The following is a 16,833-nucleotide window of genomic DNA, read 5'->3' on the forward strand; positions in this document are numbered from 1 at the left end:
TGTGGAGTGCCGTGTGTGGCCAGGGTTCCTCCGCCTCCACGTTCAACTCTTTCATAAAATAAAGACTCAAACAGCACCAGCCTCCCTTTTCCAGTCCCTCACTGTGCTCCCCTGTTGGATGTCATCAATACCTCTCTTTTCCCACTTTTACTCCATCCCTGTTGACCAGAGAAGAGAAGCCAGATCCAGCTGGATCCTCTCCCCTTGGCCAGGGGGGATCAGTGGATCTGGACACAGCAAATCTCCCACCATTCTGCACAATGGTGAGAACAAAGGGTTTCCCTAAAAATATCCTCAAGGAAAACTTCTCCCCAGCTACATGGATGGGAGCAAGTTTTTCCTGAGCATATGTGGAAAACCCTGCACGTGAGTAGAGGCTGGGGATTGACTCTCAGGGGGTCCTTGGTGCTTCCCAGGGGTTGTGTTGACCTTTCCTCTCTCTTTGCATTTGCTTGCAGTGTGCTGAAGCACTCAGTGGATGCCACCTACGAGGAACAGGGGCCCAGCCCTGGCTACCGGATGGAAATGTCCATCTTTTACGTGGTGTATTTTGTTGTCTTCCCTTTTTTCTTTGTCAACATCTTTGTGGCGTTAATCATCATCACCTTCCAGGAGCAAGGAGATAAAGTGATGTCAGAGTGCAGCCTCGAGAAAAACGAGGTACCCACCTCTTCTGACTCCAGAGTTGGTGTTCCAGGGGCTCAGAGCACCTGGATACTGGTGGAAGGCCACTCCTCATCCCCCCTGTGCTGGAGGGACTGGAGAGCAGTGGTTATTGGAGGGTGTGTGGTGTAGAGACCAAAGAAATGAGTGGCTGTTTCAGCTTCTGCATAAAAACACCACCAGGGAGAGCCCCCAGATGGTTCCTGTTAGGAACCACTGTCACCCGTCCCCCTGGACTGCACCAAAGGGGAGATGGATCTGCCCTGGCACGGGGTGCCCAGAGAAGCTGCTCCATCCCTGGCAGTGCCCAAGGCCAGGCTGGACAGGGCTTGGAGCAGCCTGGGACAGTGGAAGGTGTCCCTGCCATGGCAGGGGTGGCACTGGGTGAGCTTTGAGGTCCCTTCCAGCCCAAACCATTCCATGGTTTGATGTCTGCTCGAGTGTGGAGGTGTGGAAGGAGACAAACCTTGAGGCCAGACCTCAGAAACCAAACTGAGCTACAACTGCTGTGGCTCCCCAGAGGAAAACTCCTTTCCATAGGCTGGTTTTGTGCCCAGCTGGGACTTTTCCTCCTGGCAGCAGCCAAAAGGAGATGCCTTGAGAGGAGTGTAAGACCAGGGTAAGAAGCTGTGAGGTTTTTCCTTAATGCCCCCAAAAATCCCATTGTTTTCCACTCAGGGACCTCCTGGGTTGGTTTTTCTTTAGTTACTGGCATCTGTGTATCTTCCTTCCATGGGTGTATCCAGTTTCCTTCTCAAGCCATGCAGACTTTTAGCATCTGCAGCATCCTTCATCCAGGGTCCCACAGCCTCAACGACCTCTTGTGGGAAGAACCATCTCTTTTCATGTGTTTTGAAACTGGAACCTGATTTTTGATGAAAAGAGATGAATTTTTAAGCGATTCTTAATTAGTTCCTTGTTTGTCTAGATGAACAAAAAGTCCAAAATAAAGCAGAATATTTAGAGATGCAGAATATTTAGAGAGCAGAAGGTGATTTCAGACTTGGAATTCTTAGGCAAATCCAAGATGAGAAAACGCTCCAGAATCAAAACCTCTTGTGGGTAGAAACTGCTTTTTCTCATAGTTTTATATTTATAATAAAGTGAACAGAAATAACCAATAAAGGGTCTTTGAAAGTTCCCCCAGTGCTTTTGGTGGATAATTTATTGGTAAATTCAGTTCTCATTTTGTGAGACATTCTGAGCTGTCTGGGTGTTGCTGTGGTGAGGACACACCTGAGTTCCACAGTACTTTTTGAAAACCACAGAGAGCATCTTTACCAATCCTCAGTTGCCCATCAGGAGGACTTGGAAGTGTTTTTAAAAGTGGGATCAGGACCTATGGGGAGCTGGGCTCTAATGGAATGTTGTAGGACTGCAAGGGAGTATAGGAACGTTTTAGGGTAAATATTCCAGAAAAATTGATCAGGATTTGGGGATCCTGTGCTGCGTTTTACAGGGAACAGTCAGTACTCACTTGGTGTAAATGCTCTGCTCACTCTCCCACCCACATCCCGATGGTTTAAGACTTCCAGCCCTTTTCCTGTCATCTCTTCATCCCCTTTTTGTTTTGTAGAGGGCCTGCATAGACTTTGCCATAAGTGCCAAGCCCCTGACCCGCTACATGCCTCAGAACAAGCAATCCTTCCAGTACAAGATGTGGAAATTCGTGGTGTCCCCTCCCTTTGAGTATTTTATTATGGTCATGATCGCTCTCAACACCATCGTCCTCATGATGAAGGTGAGTGGGATCTTCCTGAATCTGGGAATTTCGGGCTGTTGGCTGGAGAGATTCTCACCCTGAGAGCTGAGGGGGGGGCTCAGCAGGAGCAGCCACCACTCCTCATGTGCCTGCTGGGATTCCTTTGGCCCCCCGAGGGAGGTGGTTTAGCTGGGATGAGATCCCACCAGTGGGATTCCCTGCAGAGTGTTGGTTGGGCTCAGCCCCTTTGGGGTGTGAACGTGGGGTGGGAACTGGGATCTGCAGGCACTGATCTGCAGCTCAGCAGGGTCTTGGGGCTGCTCAAAGCCCAGTCAGGCCATGGAGATTCAAACTGAAACAGAGTAGGTTTAGATGGGATATTGGGAAGGAATCATTCCCTGGGAGGGTGGGGAGGCCCTGGCACAGGGTGCCCAGAGCAGCTGTGGCTGCCCCTGGATCCCTGGCAGTGCCCAAGGCCAGGTTGGACAGGGCTTGGAGCAACCTGGGATAGGGAAAAGTGTCCCTGCCCATAGGGACTGGATGAGCTTTAAGGTCCCTTCCAACCCAGGCCATTCTGTGATTCTGTGAAATGACCCAAGTTTGGAACAGCATCAGGCTCCTGGGATGTGATCCAGAGCAGAGGAAGAGATGCAGGTGGATACATGGTGTGGATGATGTCTCCTCCTGTCCCTTGCCTGGCTTAGAGTATCTTCACAGTCAAGGGGTCCCCATATGCTTAGGGTTCTCTGGAACAAAACCCAGCTCTGCACTTCCCCTCTGGGTTTGAAAATGTCCTTCCTCCCCCCTGTGCCGTGCTGTGCTTACACGGGAATATCCCCCAGCAACAGTCTCCAGCTCTGAGGATATTCCAGCTTCCCCCTCAGTACAGGATGGAGGCAAGAGAGACAGGAATAACTGTGTTGTAACCCCAAGCCTCGCTTAAAGTGAGCACAGAATCCTGACTAAAATGAGCAAATCTGCTGGGAAAGGTTTTACTCTGTCGGTGATTTTCACCAACAGCCTTTCTTCCATCCCTCTTTAGTTCTATGATGCTCCAGAAGCATACGAGGAAATGCTGAAATGCCTGAACATTGTGTTTACATCCATGTTTTCCATGGAATGTGTGCTGAAGATCATTGCCTTTGGTGTGCTGGTAGGTGCCTCCCTCATTCCCTTCCACCTCTTCTCCTCTCTCGACGAAATGCTCGCGTTTCGTGACGCGCATTTAAAAACGAGCAAACAAAAAAACCCCCCCGACCTGTGCTGGCAAAGAAAAAATAACCCCTGGATCCCTCTATTCCCCTTGTGTTCTCATTTGGCAGAATTATTTCCGAGATGCCTGGAATGTCTTTGATTTTGTAACAGTGTTGGGAAGTATTACTGATATTTTAGTAACAGAGATTGCGGTAAGTACAGCTTGCTCGATTTCCTTCCTTTATAAACAAAGCCCTGCCCTGTCAAGACACTGAACCTTCTCCCTACCAGCCTTATTCCCTGGAGCTGCCTCTGGGAGTCACGATGGCCTTGGCTGACCCTGTTCCATGAGCTCTGCTTTTCCATGGAGCTGAGCACAGCTGTGTGCCCCAAAGAGGGAAAGCTCTGATGAGAACCACGGTGCTCGTGACTCTGCCAGCAAGCAGCTCCCTCTCTCCTGCAGCCAACTACTCTATCCCCAGGCCTTTTCTGCCTATTCATGGAAAAATCCTGCTGGATTTAGAGAGGGAAAAGACCAAAGGGATTCTGCTGTGTTCGTGTGGGAGGTTTTTTGCAGGGCACGCGTCTGGCCCTTGGGGCTCCTGCCCAGTCTGGGTCACGGGGCAGGGTGAGGGTGATGAGGTGAAGGGTGTGGACTGGGGGAATGTTCCTGTCACAAAAGCTCCGTGGGGCAATGAATAAACAAACAGCTCTCCCACAGCATTGCTGGCCAGCCCTCCAAGGGCTGCTGTCTCCCTGCTGACAGGTCCTGTAGATCACACAAAGTGGACAGACTTGGCATTAAATCTGAAGGATTTTTCCATAAGGGCAGCAAATGCCTGTCTCAATCCCTGACAGTCTGGTATTACCCACTGAATAAATTGCTCCTCTCCTCTCCCAGTGCATGTTGGAGCTGATGATGTATCTGTGTGATGGATTTGAACTTGACCATAACTTTTCTCCTCAGTCCCAGGGGTTTGCCTGTAGATGTGTTCTGTGTGTGTGCTGAGAACTGTGCTCCCCACGTTCCTTTGCAGGTGCTGGTGAAGACCGTGTGACTGTTTCTAACAAAATGCATTTTTATTTAACCTCCTTGGTACAAAATAACGCACAACCCCCCCAAAGTTTTCCTCCCCATACAAATGATGTTCATTGATCTGCTGGTGAATCCTGTGTTGTAGGATTTTGTTTTCAGTGCAGCCAGGCTGAAGTTACTCAGCTCACCCACTCTGAGTGCTGCCGATTGTTGTCCCCACTCCCTCTCCCATGGGATGTGTTTCCTTGCCAAGGGCACCCAAACTTTTGCCATGGTTTGAAAATCTGTGAAACCATTTGCAAGTCAGCCACAAACAGACTGAAGTTTTTCCACCCCTCCTCTGACCACTTTTTCAGGGAGGAAGCAGCACTGACAGCTCTCAAGGGGTAAGGGAGCCTCTGGTCTCTCACAGATTGGTGTCTTCTCCTTCAGGAAGGTTTTTCCTTCTCAACACCAAGCCCAAATGCTGCTAAAATCCTCATTTTTGGAGCTGTTTCACAGTCAGGGAGCAGCCACAGTGTTGTCCCTTCCCTGCTCAGACAATGGGACATTGCCTCTCCCTGCAGCTCCCGTGGGATGGCCCAGCCAGGGATTGGATCAGGTTGGGCTGTGAGACATTTCCAGCATCAAAACCTTTGCAGAGGAGTGTGAATTCCCCCTAAAACCCCAGCAGGGCACCCACGTGCCTTTCCCTCCTCCCAGGTGGGAATGAAGAGGGTTTTTGGTTTATAAGGAACTGGACCCATTCAGTCCTCAGAGCGGATTTTCTAAAGGAGGTCACCAGATTCCCCTGGCAGTGTCCAACATGCAGCTGACCACAAACCTCTCTCATATAAAAGCCACATGTCCCCAGGACCACTCCAGCCCTGAGCTCTTGGTCCTCTGTGTCTGCAGAGCTTTTTGAGCTCAGCTCTCTCTAAACATTCCCCTTTGTGGGGCTTGATCCCTTCTCCCACATAACAAGCAACAAGGCAAGAGGAAACAGCCTCAAGTTGCTCCAGAGGAAGTTTAGGGTGGATATTAGGAATAATTGCTTCATGGAAAGGGTGGTCAGGCACTGGAACAGGTGGAGTCCCCTTCCCTGCAGGGATTTAAAAGCTGTGTGGATGTGGCACTTGAGGACAGCGTTTAATGGTGGCCTTGGCAGTGCTGAGGGAATGATTGGACTCGACAGTCTTGGAGATCTTCTCCAACTTGAACAACTCTGATTTCTGTGTAGCCACCACATCTCCTCCCCGCTTTTCCCTTCACACAGAGTGCCCAGGGGTCATCCCCTGCCACTTTTCTTTCTAGATTTGGTTTCCAGCACTTCTTTCGTGCAGCTCCTGTCTGATCTCTCCCCAGCAGCACACATTCCTTCAGCCACACACATCCCTGTCAGCCTCACACAGGAACCACGGACTGGGATCAGGGGCAGCGTGCACAGCGCCCTGAGCAGTTCCTTTTCTTGAAGGGGGCAGTGAGGGCCAGCTCTGAGCTGCATCCCTGCTCAGTTCGTGGGTGTTGGCAGTGGTGCCCTGAAGATCACACTGATAACAGGGCTGATAACAGTTTTGGTAACAGGGTTGGTAATGGCAGCTGGCAGGATGTCCCTCATGGAATTCATTCCACTTCAGCCAGTGGCATGTGGAGATGTGGTCTTGTACCAAGCTCTCCACTGCCACTGAAACCTTCCTGCCCTCAAAGCCAGGTTGGATGGGGCTTGGAGCAACCTGGGACAGTGGAAGGTCCCTGCCCATGAAGGAGATGAGCTTTAAGGTCCCTTCCAACCCAAACCATTCCATGATTTTATGATTCTCCTCTTCCAGTCCTGAGGATGGAAAAGAAGCAGAAGGATGCAGCCCTTTGCTCCTGCCCCGTGTGGTCGGCTCCATGCAAGGTTGCACATGGGTTATGCTGACCCACAGGGCACCAAGGGGGTCCCAAGGGCTCCCAAATCTGCCTGGCAGTGCCAGGACTGCTTTGCTGCCTACAAAGTGGCACAGAGTGGCAGAGTTACACTTTAAACCAGCTTTGGAATCTTCTGTTAAACTGCAATTTCACCTGAGTAATTGAAATATTTCTGGTATTGAGAGCCAGTGTAGGAAAACTGAACCAACAGATCCAGTCTGACCCAGTTTTGAACCAACAGTTCCAAAACAGAAGCCATTTTAGAAAAATGTAGAAAAAAAAAGGGCTGAAAGAGCTGATGCAGAGATGTGAACGTGCAGGGCTGGAGGTGAGGAGCAGGGGGTGCCTCATTCACAGAGCACAGCCCAGGTGTGGCCTCTGCCCAGCCTCTCTTTCCCTCTGGAATTCCAGGTAGGGCAGAGCAGGAAAGAAAGGCTGGGGATGAGCTGAACCAACCCCACCTCACCTTCCTCAGGGCACGACTGGGGCACAGGAGCTCTCTCATGGAGCAGGGAACAACCAGAGAGGAGAACAGGTCTCAGATCATCCCTCCCAGAGCTGTGTCCCCAGCAGGGAATGGCCCTTTTTCCCTGTGACTTCCCCAGCTCCAGCTCCCCCTCATCCATTGGGCAGAGTTTGGGGCAGCCCCTTTAGTCCTTCCAACCCTCCTGGCAGCCATTCCCGTGGAGTTTCCTCAGCTGGGAAGTCCAGGTGACAGCCACAAGGTGACCTTAGCTGGCCAGTCTGCAGCTGTCCCTGTCCCAGCCACCCTCCAGGTCCTTGTGGAGATGTTTTCTAGGTGTGCCACTGAGCTCAGGCTCACAAACAGTTGCCAGAGCACCGTTTTCCTCCGTATTTTCCAGCTAGAAGTGTTCTCCAAAGGTAAATAATCCTGGGTGGCCTCACCTTGAGAGACTTGGCTTCCACCAGCCTTGTTCGGTACCTTTAACCCTCGGAGAAGTAAAGACAAAAGGAAAAGAAATGTGTGGATTAATTGGTTTGTTTTAATTTTCCTGGTCATGTCACATGTAATTTACTTTGTGATTGTAGTGGAATATCTCTTTTTTTTTTATTTCCTCAGGCAAAAGCATGAATGTCAGTTTTTTACCCTCGGTAATTGAGGGAATAGAGGTGGGATTAAGGAAAAGGTGTCCTTGTGGACACAGTTGGCCTGAGGAGGCCGAGTGGGTGTGTGGCAAACTGACATCTATTTCTGTGCCTGGAAATAGAAAAAAACCACCCTGAGAAGTGTTTGTGAATTGTCTCCAAATTTGCATTACAAACTGAAATGCAAATAACAACTGCACTGTCTGTGTTACCTCGAGGATCTCCAAATCTCTTTGGGTTCAAAGCATTTTTTTACTCCGGGAGTTCCCATAAAATAACACCTCCCCACCCCCGATAGCCCGACGGGTTTTTTTTTTTTTCCAGTGAAATTTTTCAGAGTTTCCTTTTTGCTTGTCCTGATTACTCATTTTCTCTTTTTGTTTCCTGTTTTTGTTCCTTATTTTCCTTATCTACCTGCTGAATCACGCCATCCAATCAACATACAATGCGAAAACCATGTCTCCGTCTGTATGTTGTGCACCTGCTGCTCAAAAAAAAAAAAAATCTAAAAATTTGTAAATAATCTTGCAAATATCCATCCATGACAACATCACATATAGGACACGGTTGGTTTCATTGAATTTAAACAATTCTTTAAATTCTCTGCTTTGATTTTCTCTCGTTTTTCTTTGATTTGATCCGTTTCTGTTTGGTTTTTCTTTGATGAGAGTTCCGATTGCACTGGTGGAAAAGCCTCACTGCAGCGTGCCCTGAAGTGGCTTCTGTCCTGCACCTCCCTCCCTGGGCTCATCGGTGACAATGAGTTGCCAATAGCCCGTCCCTTGCTCCCTGTGCCACCCCCTGTGCCAAAGGGGACACTGCCACCTGCTTTTTCCGTGGGAAGGGGGAGGAGATGGCGAGGGAAGGATGTTCTGGACCTGGAAACGCTGGGGTTTGGAGGTGGTGGTACCAAATTCAGCTCTGCAAAGGTGGGTTTGGGTTCTTTTAGGATGAGGCGATGGAGATTTCTGCTGAAGGAAGCACCTTCCAGCCGTTTTAATCTCTATATTGTAAGGCAAGAATATTATTGAAGTGATAACAGACTTGCTTCCCTCAAATCAAAAATGGTGGGAAAGAAGGATCTTGAATTTGAAAATTCGCTGTGACACCAACCCATAGAAGAACCCATTTTGCCATCACAGTGGACACAGAGTCGCTGGATCCAAACCCAAAACTCCAAGTAAAATGCAGAAATCATGTTATGAGCAGAGCTGAAAAGTACCAGGAGCCAGATCCCACTGGGAATTTAGTGCCAAAATGTAAATTTATTCCAAGTTTGCCTTTGGAAATATTGGCCTTTATCTTTGATCATCATCAGTTAAACAAAAGAGAATCCAAAAAGGAAAATGCAATCTGAAATATTTCTATTTTTCCATTCTTAAGTATCTTGGCTATGGTTGATGATGCAAATGAGACCAAAAGCTTCTCAAAAATCCTTGCTCAGCCACCTGACACCAGCTCTTGGATCTGGGAGCATCCACATTTCCTGTTGCACAGTTGCTGTTAAGAAACAAATCCGGGGAAATTTTCATTTCCAGGCTGCACAGAAGCTCCATGGATGTTCATGGAGGGTATTTTCTGCTGGGATGCAGCAGAGGAAACGACAATGTGTAAATGCAAAGTTTGCCCAGTGCAACCCGAGAGGCGAATCCTCCACGGTGCTGGATCCATTCCAGATGTGTGGGAGCAGTTGGGATAAATTTGGACACTTTGCTGCACACCTGGCCCAGGCAGCACAGAAAAGGGCTCTGGCATCAGCAGTGAACGTGAAAATACACTGGGGGAAGATCAGTTTGCTAAATTTGGGCTGCTGTCCCTGTTGCAGGTTAAAGGTTGAGAAGCTCATCCTGTGCTTTGTTAGGACTGGGGTTGTTACTCCACAGAGACAGGTCCAGGCTCCTTGGATCACTTGGCATCCAAGTGAGGTCTTTGGAGCACCATGGAGCTGCTGCAGGGACACAGCAGGAGCAGCAAAGCTGAGAGGAATCCTGGAGAGGAGCAGACTGAGGGCAGAGCTCAGCAGCTCCTCCCGAGGGGCAGCTCCGATCTCTGCTCCTGGGACAGGGACAGCACCCAGGGAGCGGCTGGAGCTGGGCCAGGGCAGGCTCAGGCTGAGAGCAGGGAAAGGTTCTTCCCCCAGAGGGTGCTGGGCACTGCCCAGGCTCCCCAGGGAATGGGCACGGCCCCGAGGCTGCCAGAGCTCCAGGAGCGTTTGGGCAGCGCTGCCAGGGATGCCCAGGGTGGGGCTGTTGGGGGCTCTGTGCAGGGCCAGGGGCTGCTCTGGATGATCCTGGTGGTCCCTCCCAGCTCAGGACAGTCTGTGATTCTGTCAGGGAGGGAATGAGGAAAGTTCTGGGCATCACACACAAAATAATTTTTCCAGCATTCCTGACTCGGGATGGAAGGACTGATAGGATATCCCAGCAATCGCAGAGTCCTCATGGCACAGACAAGGGTGGCAAAAATCTTCAGCCTCTTAAAATCAACAGCGGGTTCCTCAAGCTCCAGATGAAGCCAAGACCCTGTGCAAGGTTCAGGAAAACTTCTCCAGTGCTGGCAATACTGTGGATATTTAAATGGGAACACAGCTGTTTCCTCATCAGTAATTCCTGAATTAATTAATGAATAAGGTGGTTCTTGTTGATGCCAGATGAAGGGAAGTCCTAAAGCTTCCTGAGTGATCCCATTCTTGGCTTGGTCAGACGCCTCTTCCTGCAGCATCCCTGTGGGCAGAGGGAGCAGCTCCTGTCCTGGACAGGAACCACCCTGGTGCTGAAGGCACTGGGAACGGATCCAGGCAGTGCCTGTGTGCCCTGTTCTCCATGGCTTTCCTGCTTTTCAGTATGGAAAACTCTGGGAGGACATGGAGCTCCCGGAGTCCAGAGGAGGCCACGGAGATGTTCCCAGGGCTGGAGCCCCTCTGCTCTGGAGCCAGGCTGGGAGAGCTGGGGGTGCTCACCTGGAGAGGAGAAGGCTCCAGGGAGAGCTCAGAGCCCCTTGCAGGGCCTAAAGGGGCTCCAGGAGAGCTGGAGAGGGACTGGGGACAAGGCATGGAGGGACAGGACACAGGGAATGGCTTCCCACTGCCAGAGGGCAGGGCTGGATGGGAGATTGTGAAGGAATTCATTCCCTGGGAGGGTGGGCAGGCCCTGGCACAGGGTGCCCAGAGCAGCTGTGGCTGCCCCTGGATCCCTGGCAGTGCCCAAGGCCAGGCTGGACATTGGGGCTTGGAGCAGCCTGGCACAGTGGGAGGTGTCCCTGCCCATGGCAGGGGTGGCACTGGATGAGCTTTAAGGTCCCTTCCAACCCAAACCAGTCTGGGATTCTATGAAAACAACCTAAGAAAGGGTAACGGAGGAGGCTCCCACGGTGGGACAGCCTTCAAGGGCAGCTCTTTATCCCTGGTGTCTATTCTCCCTGTTTCCCCACTGCTTCCCAGTTTTCTTCAGGGATGCATCTCCCATCTCCTGTTGTGGGAAGTGGTGGCAGTGCCCGGCCATGCCCAGACCCCCAGGCCCTGGCTGGTGCCTGGTTCCTTCAGTGCCAGACCTATCTGTTTTTGAAAAACAGCAACAGGCCACGGGGAAATGATTTTCCAAACAGAATTTGTTATTTCTCGGATGATGATAAAATCCTAAAGCTCCCATGCCTGTTGTGAGCACTGTGAGCATCTGTGCAACAGGAAAGCACAAAAAAACCTGGAAAGGATGATTTTGATAACCCAAATATCAGATGTGTGTCATGGCACAGAGGTGGCACAATGAGAGGAGAATTGATACCAAACTATTTTACCCGAGAAATACGGCAAGGTGGAGTTTCCCCTTTGGCTGCATGCGATCCCAATTCCTGCCTGGAAAGCTGAGGTGTTGGAGGATGGGATTTCTCCGTGGGGTGCTGAGGGTGCCACACCCGTGGAGCCCTTCCAGCCACCACCAGCGTGGGGAACTTCGCCTCTCTCCGGGCAGTGCCGAGAACGCTCCTTCCAACAGCCCCAGGGTGTCGGTGAAGGGGGATTTTCCTGGGTTGGGAGTGATTCCACACGGAGCTGAGGCTTTCACTGCTCTTTAGGAAGCGGCAGTGCCAGAGCCACACAGGGAATGTGGGGGGAAAAAAAATATCTATGGATTGTTTGTCCATCTAAATCCCAGGGAAGGGGGGTTACAGACATAACTGCACAGTTTCGAACCCCTTTTCCCATTTCTATCCCTTTCCCATGGGCAGCACTGGGGTGGCTCAGCTTGCAGGGAGCCCAGCCCAAAGCAGGTGTTAAACATCCTGTCAGCTGTGATGATGAGGTTTTAGCAAAGCCTGAGCAGGACAACATTCCTGCCGTTGGGCTGCAGTTACGTGGGAAGAAGGAGATCCCACAGAGATGGATCCTGTTCTTCTGCTCCTCCTTGGAGCCTGAGGATTGTGCACAGGAAAGATCTGGCTCGAGCATTGCTCTGAAGTTAAAATCAGATTTGGAGGCCTAAGTGCTGCCAGCATCACCCATAAGGTCTGACCCAGGTCCCACAGGTGGGGAGATCTTCCTGATTAAGAGGGGCTCAGGGTTAAACCTCTGCCCTGCCCTGGGACCGGCTCCCAGTGGGACCGGGGGATGGAGAACCCCATTAGTGATGCCCCCCATTACCCAGCTCTGCCCCAGGGGCCTGCCCTGCTCAGGTGAGTGTGGCTGGACTGTTGAGGAGGGAAGGTAAGCGCTGTGAAAACAAACCTGGAGCTGCTGCCAAGACACACAGGACATTTTCAGTGCCTGTTTTACTGCCCAACCCAGGGGAATCCTCGCTTGTGCTTTGCCTGCTGGAGCTGGGTTCTGTTGCTGGCTTGAATGAGCTCAGTGTTGTCTGCTCTTTCATTGAACATTCCTGTGCTTTTCTCTTTTCTCTTTATTTGAAAGATCGAGTCTGATTTTTGGTCTGTGCCTAACTCTGAGCTGCTTGTGTTTTAAACCTGAGAGAAACCGAGTGCATGCCTGAGACTGAGTTCTGGAACTCTTTGATGGGATTGGTGGAATGCAATGCTAATGGCCCCAAAACTGAGCTGGCATTGAAAGAATCAATAGATCCAACAAGCCCCCCAATTTCAGCATGAGCTCTGTAGCCAAATGAGCAAGAAACATGGGTCAGTTCAATGTGACTTCTGGTAAAATAATCCAAGGGAAATCCTATTTTTGCTCATCTTTACCAAGCAGAGCTCCTTACGATTATATTTGCTGCTCCACTGCTCTGTAGTTTAAAGTGGGATGTTTTCTCTCTTTAGCTCACTCAGTCAAATAAGTGGCTGTGATCAGAGATCCACAAATAAGTGAATTATGGAAAGGGGGAATATTTTTCATCTCCTTAAAACAGGAGGGCAAGAGGGATCTGGCTTTTGCATGTTTTGTTTTGGAAAGAACCCTCTCTAGATTAGCTCATTGGGGGAAGAATCCTCTTTTCCCTGAAGGAAAGAAAAAAAAAAAAATGGGGTGAGGGGTGGGGAAAATCCTAGAAAACAAATGGAAATCAGAACCTGCCTCCAGCAGTTCTTTGATCCACCTGTGAAGACACATTTAATGAGAATTTGGAAAACCAGCAGGTTCCTAAGGCATCTTCCTGCTGGTGAAAGCTCAACCTCCCCAATTGACTCGTTGCCCTTGATCCATCTTCCAAACAAGCTTCTGGTGCCGTTTCTCCTTGAAAAACCTGTCCAGTTACACGCTGAGTAAACACTGAAAACCTCCAGGCTGGAAAACATCCTCATTCTTCCAAGGATGTTTGAGTCTTCACTGGACAATGCCTTTCTTTGTCACGCCATTCCTTGCGAGTGTCTTGGCTTCAGTTCAATTCCCTGTGGAAACAGAGCTGACCAAGACTTCCAACCAACCTCATTCCTTTACGAAATGAAAATCCGGCACCATCCCCCTCTCCTTGAGTGTTTAGGGGGAGAAAATCAGCCTTGCTCAAAGCAAAATCAGCCCTCCCTGGACAGCGTGACAGGGCCTTTTCCTTTCCTCTCATTGACCCAGTAGCAGAGGGGAGGGCTCTTGTGGAGAGGGGTTTTCTCATTCTTGCTGCATGTGGAGTGATCTGCACTGACGAATGTTTCTTTTGGAAGGTTTTCTGGTGGCCGATTTGCTGCTTAGATCGTGAAGCTGGTAATTTTAATTTCTTTTTTGCGGGCTGTGGTTTCGGATCGCGGTCGTTTCTGAAGGACACAAAACCTTTACTTTCCGCAGGACAACTTCATCAACCTCAGCTTCCTGAGGCTCTTCCGGGCAGCCAGGCTCATCAAGCTCCTCCGCCAGGGCTACACCATCCGCATCCTGCTCTGGACATTCGTGCAGTCCTTCAAGGTGAGCCTTGGGAATGTGGGAGGCGGGGAAGAGACTTGGGGAGAGGCTCGTGCTTGGCACATCTGGAGCATCTTCCAGTGAGGATCCAAGAGCTTCCCTTGCCTTGGAACGGCCTCTCTGCACCTCTACAGAGAGATTGCAGGAATTCAGGATTCAGGAATTATTCAGGGAAGAGGATTGGTGAGCACTGCCCAGCCCCAGGAATATTAATTCTGCGGAAAAGCAAACTGGTTAGCACCAGGAATATTAATTATTCATTAAATCGGTTATCATCACAAGGAAGATTATTTCTGCTAAAAGAGAACTGGTTAGCACTAACCATCCCCAGGAATATTAATTCTGCAGAAAAGCAAACTGGTTAGCACCAGGAATATTAATTTTCAATTAAACTGGTGAGAATCCCAAGGAATATTAATTCTGCAGAAAAGAGAATTGGTGAGCAGTGCCCAGCCCCAGGAACATTAATTCTCCAGAAAAGAGACCAGGTTAGCACTGCCCAGCCCCAGGAACATTAATTCTCCAGAAAAGAGACCAGGTCAGCACTGCCCAGCCCTGGAATGCTGCATTTTGGAGGATGGGGCTGAAGGGCTGCTCGCTCATGCGAACTCCAGCAAGTGCTCAATGCTCAGGTTGCCCTTGAAACTACCCCAAAATCCCTCTGGCAAAGTCTGGATGCTCAGGTATTTGCATAAAGAAGTGGTGGCCTGACTGATAAGTGCCCTGTTCTTCACCTGCAGCCAGTGGAAAGTTAAATTACCTTCCCGAGGATTTGGGTGTGGTGGGATCTGGCAGAGGTGAAACAGCTTACAGCCACAGGCCTGGGTTTGATGATGTGGAGGATTAAAAAAATGAGGTTTTGTTGAGGTTTTTTGGTGAAGTTGAGGCAGATGCTTTGCCTCGTTTTCTTTACCTCTGCCCTTCCCTCCCACCAATCCTCAGCACACTGAATTAGCTGTTTCCTAGATCTAAATAAGAGCCCCCCTGTCCCAAAACTGGTTATTTTTACAGCTCTCTGCTGGTTTGCAGCCCATTTTTCATTGCTTTATGCTTTAACTCTGGTCCTGGGGCTTGCTCAGGTTCTGCAGTGCAGGAAGGAGAACCCAGAATGTGGAATTGGGATTTGTGGCTCTGATACCGGGCTCTGGCACACCGGGATTTATGGGCTGTGAGCTGTGGGTGCAGACTCCCTGTCCCTGCTGTGGGGTCTGTAGGTGTAAGGTGTTCCCAGGCAGCACAGAATGGATGGATATCGGGAGAAGGGGCTCAGCCACGGCCCTTTCCAGCACAATCCAGACCCTTCCCAAAGCCTTTGTCCAGAGTGTGGCCCTCAAGTGGAGCCAGGCTGTTCTGTGCTTCATGAGGAGCTGTTTGTCTGTCTCTCCCCTCAGTGCTGAGCTCTCAATCCGTGTCCATCATGCAAAGGTGTCCAGCAGACACCACATCAGCCCTTTTTTTCCCAGTTTTCCCCCAGGTTTTCCCCAGAGGTGCCTCAGGCTCAGCAGCACCAGCCGGGCCAGGGATGGGATTGTCCTGCTCTGCTCGGGGCTGGGGCAGCCTCAGCTCCAGTGCTGGGGGAGTTCTGGGTGCCTCGATAGGAAAAAGACCTAAAGCTGTGAGGGAGTGCCCAGAGGAGGGACACGGGGATGGGGAAGGGTCTGGAGGGGCCCGTGAGGAGCAGCTGAGGGCACTGGGATTGTTCAGCTGGAGCAGACTGAGGGCAGAGCTCCCCGGGGGCTGCAGCTCCTCCCGAGGGGCAGCTCCGATCTCTGCTCCTGGGACAGGGACAGCACCCAGGGAGCGGCTGGAGCTGGGCCAGGGCAGGCTCAGGCTGAGAGCAGGGAAAGGTTCTTCCCCCAGAGGCTGCTGGGCACTGCCCAGGCTCCCCAGGGAATGGGCACGGCCCCGAGGCTGCCAGAGCTCCAGGAGCGTTTGGACAGCGCTGCCAGGGATGCCCAGGGTGGGGCTGTTGGGGGGTCTGTGCAGGGCCAGGAGCTGCTCTGGATGATCCTTGGGTGTCTTTTCCAACTCAGGATATTTCATGATTCTACAATTCCTACTGGGCTCCCCTTGCACTGCAGAACTCCTGCCCCAGGCATCACAGGTGCTGGCCCGAGGGCAAGACTTCTCAGGTTTTTGAGCTATTACTAATTAAGAGGCATTAATTACCCATTCATTTAGCCCAAGTGGAAAATAGCTGTCAGTCTCAGCCTGGGTGACATAATTACATTGCAACCTTCACTGATTTCTTGCTAAAACTCAGAATCTTTTTGTCCTCCTGGGATCCCAAACTGTGCCTGTTTGGAACTCGTTTCTGGGATGGACATTTCTTTTCCTCAGACCGAATTTACAGCAAGGTCATTAAAAATTAACGTTCCTACAATTATGCACACAAAGTGCCAGGGCCTGCTGGAAGCTCCAGTCAGTGTTCACTGCTGATCCTTGGATTTTGTTTCCCTTGCTTGCTGCTTCCAAGGATACAGAGAGCCCTTGGAAAGCCCTGACTGTTGTGTGATCGATGAGTACCTGGCTCCAGGGGTTGTCTCCTGAAGGCTGCCAGAATTGTTTATATTCTCTTCCCACTTCCTTCACCTGAAGGACAAATGCCTCAAAACTCAGTCAGTCCTGCCTGGGATTTGGATGTTTGCATTTGCTGTCATTAATCCCACTTTTTCCTTTCCCACAGGCCTTGCCTTATGTGTGTCTCCTCATTGCAATGCTCTTCTTCATCTATGCCATTATTGGCATGCAGGTAAAATACGGAATTCTTTCATTCTGGCCATGGGTTTGTTCAGGGGGCAGATGAGTTGTTGCCTCCACAGCAGGAGGGATGATTTGGGATGAGGCAAAAGCTCTTCTTGTCTGGTGTCAGGTAAATTAGAAATGAAAAAAAAGGCCTCTTTTTCTACT

At 50.5% G+C, this 16,833-nt stretch overlaps 1 protein-coding gene across 1 annotated transcript in view; it reads left to right on the forward strand.

Moving 5' to 3' along the window:
* The window catches only part of CACNA1B (calcium voltage-gated channel subunit alpha1 B), a 265,893-nt gene that overhangs the window by 214,210 nt on the left and 34,850 nt on the right, over positions 1–16,833 (forward strand). Inside the window, exons 28-33 of the mRNA XM_069031456.1 lie at positions 459–660; positions 2,240–2,404; positions 3,408–3,518; positions 3,688–3,771; positions 13,810–13,926; positions 16,610–16,675. Coding sequence (XP_068887557.1) covers positions 459–660; positions 2,240–2,404; positions 3,408–3,518; positions 3,688–3,771; positions 13,810–13,926; positions 16,610–16,675 — 745 coding nt within the window. The remainder of the gene's footprint in view (positions 1–458; positions 661–2,239; positions 2,405–3,407; positions 3,519–3,687; positions 3,772–13,809; positions 13,927–16,609; positions 16,676–16,833) is intronic.

This window comes from Aphelocoma coerulescens, chromosome 17 (assembly GCF_041296385.1).
Source record: "Aphelocoma coerulescens isolate FSJ_1873_10779 chromosome 17, UR_Acoe_1.0, whole genome shotgun sequence".
Classification (NCBI taxonomy): Eukaryota; Metazoa; Chordata; class Aves; order Passeriformes; family Corvidae; genus Aphelocoma; species Aphelocoma coerulescens.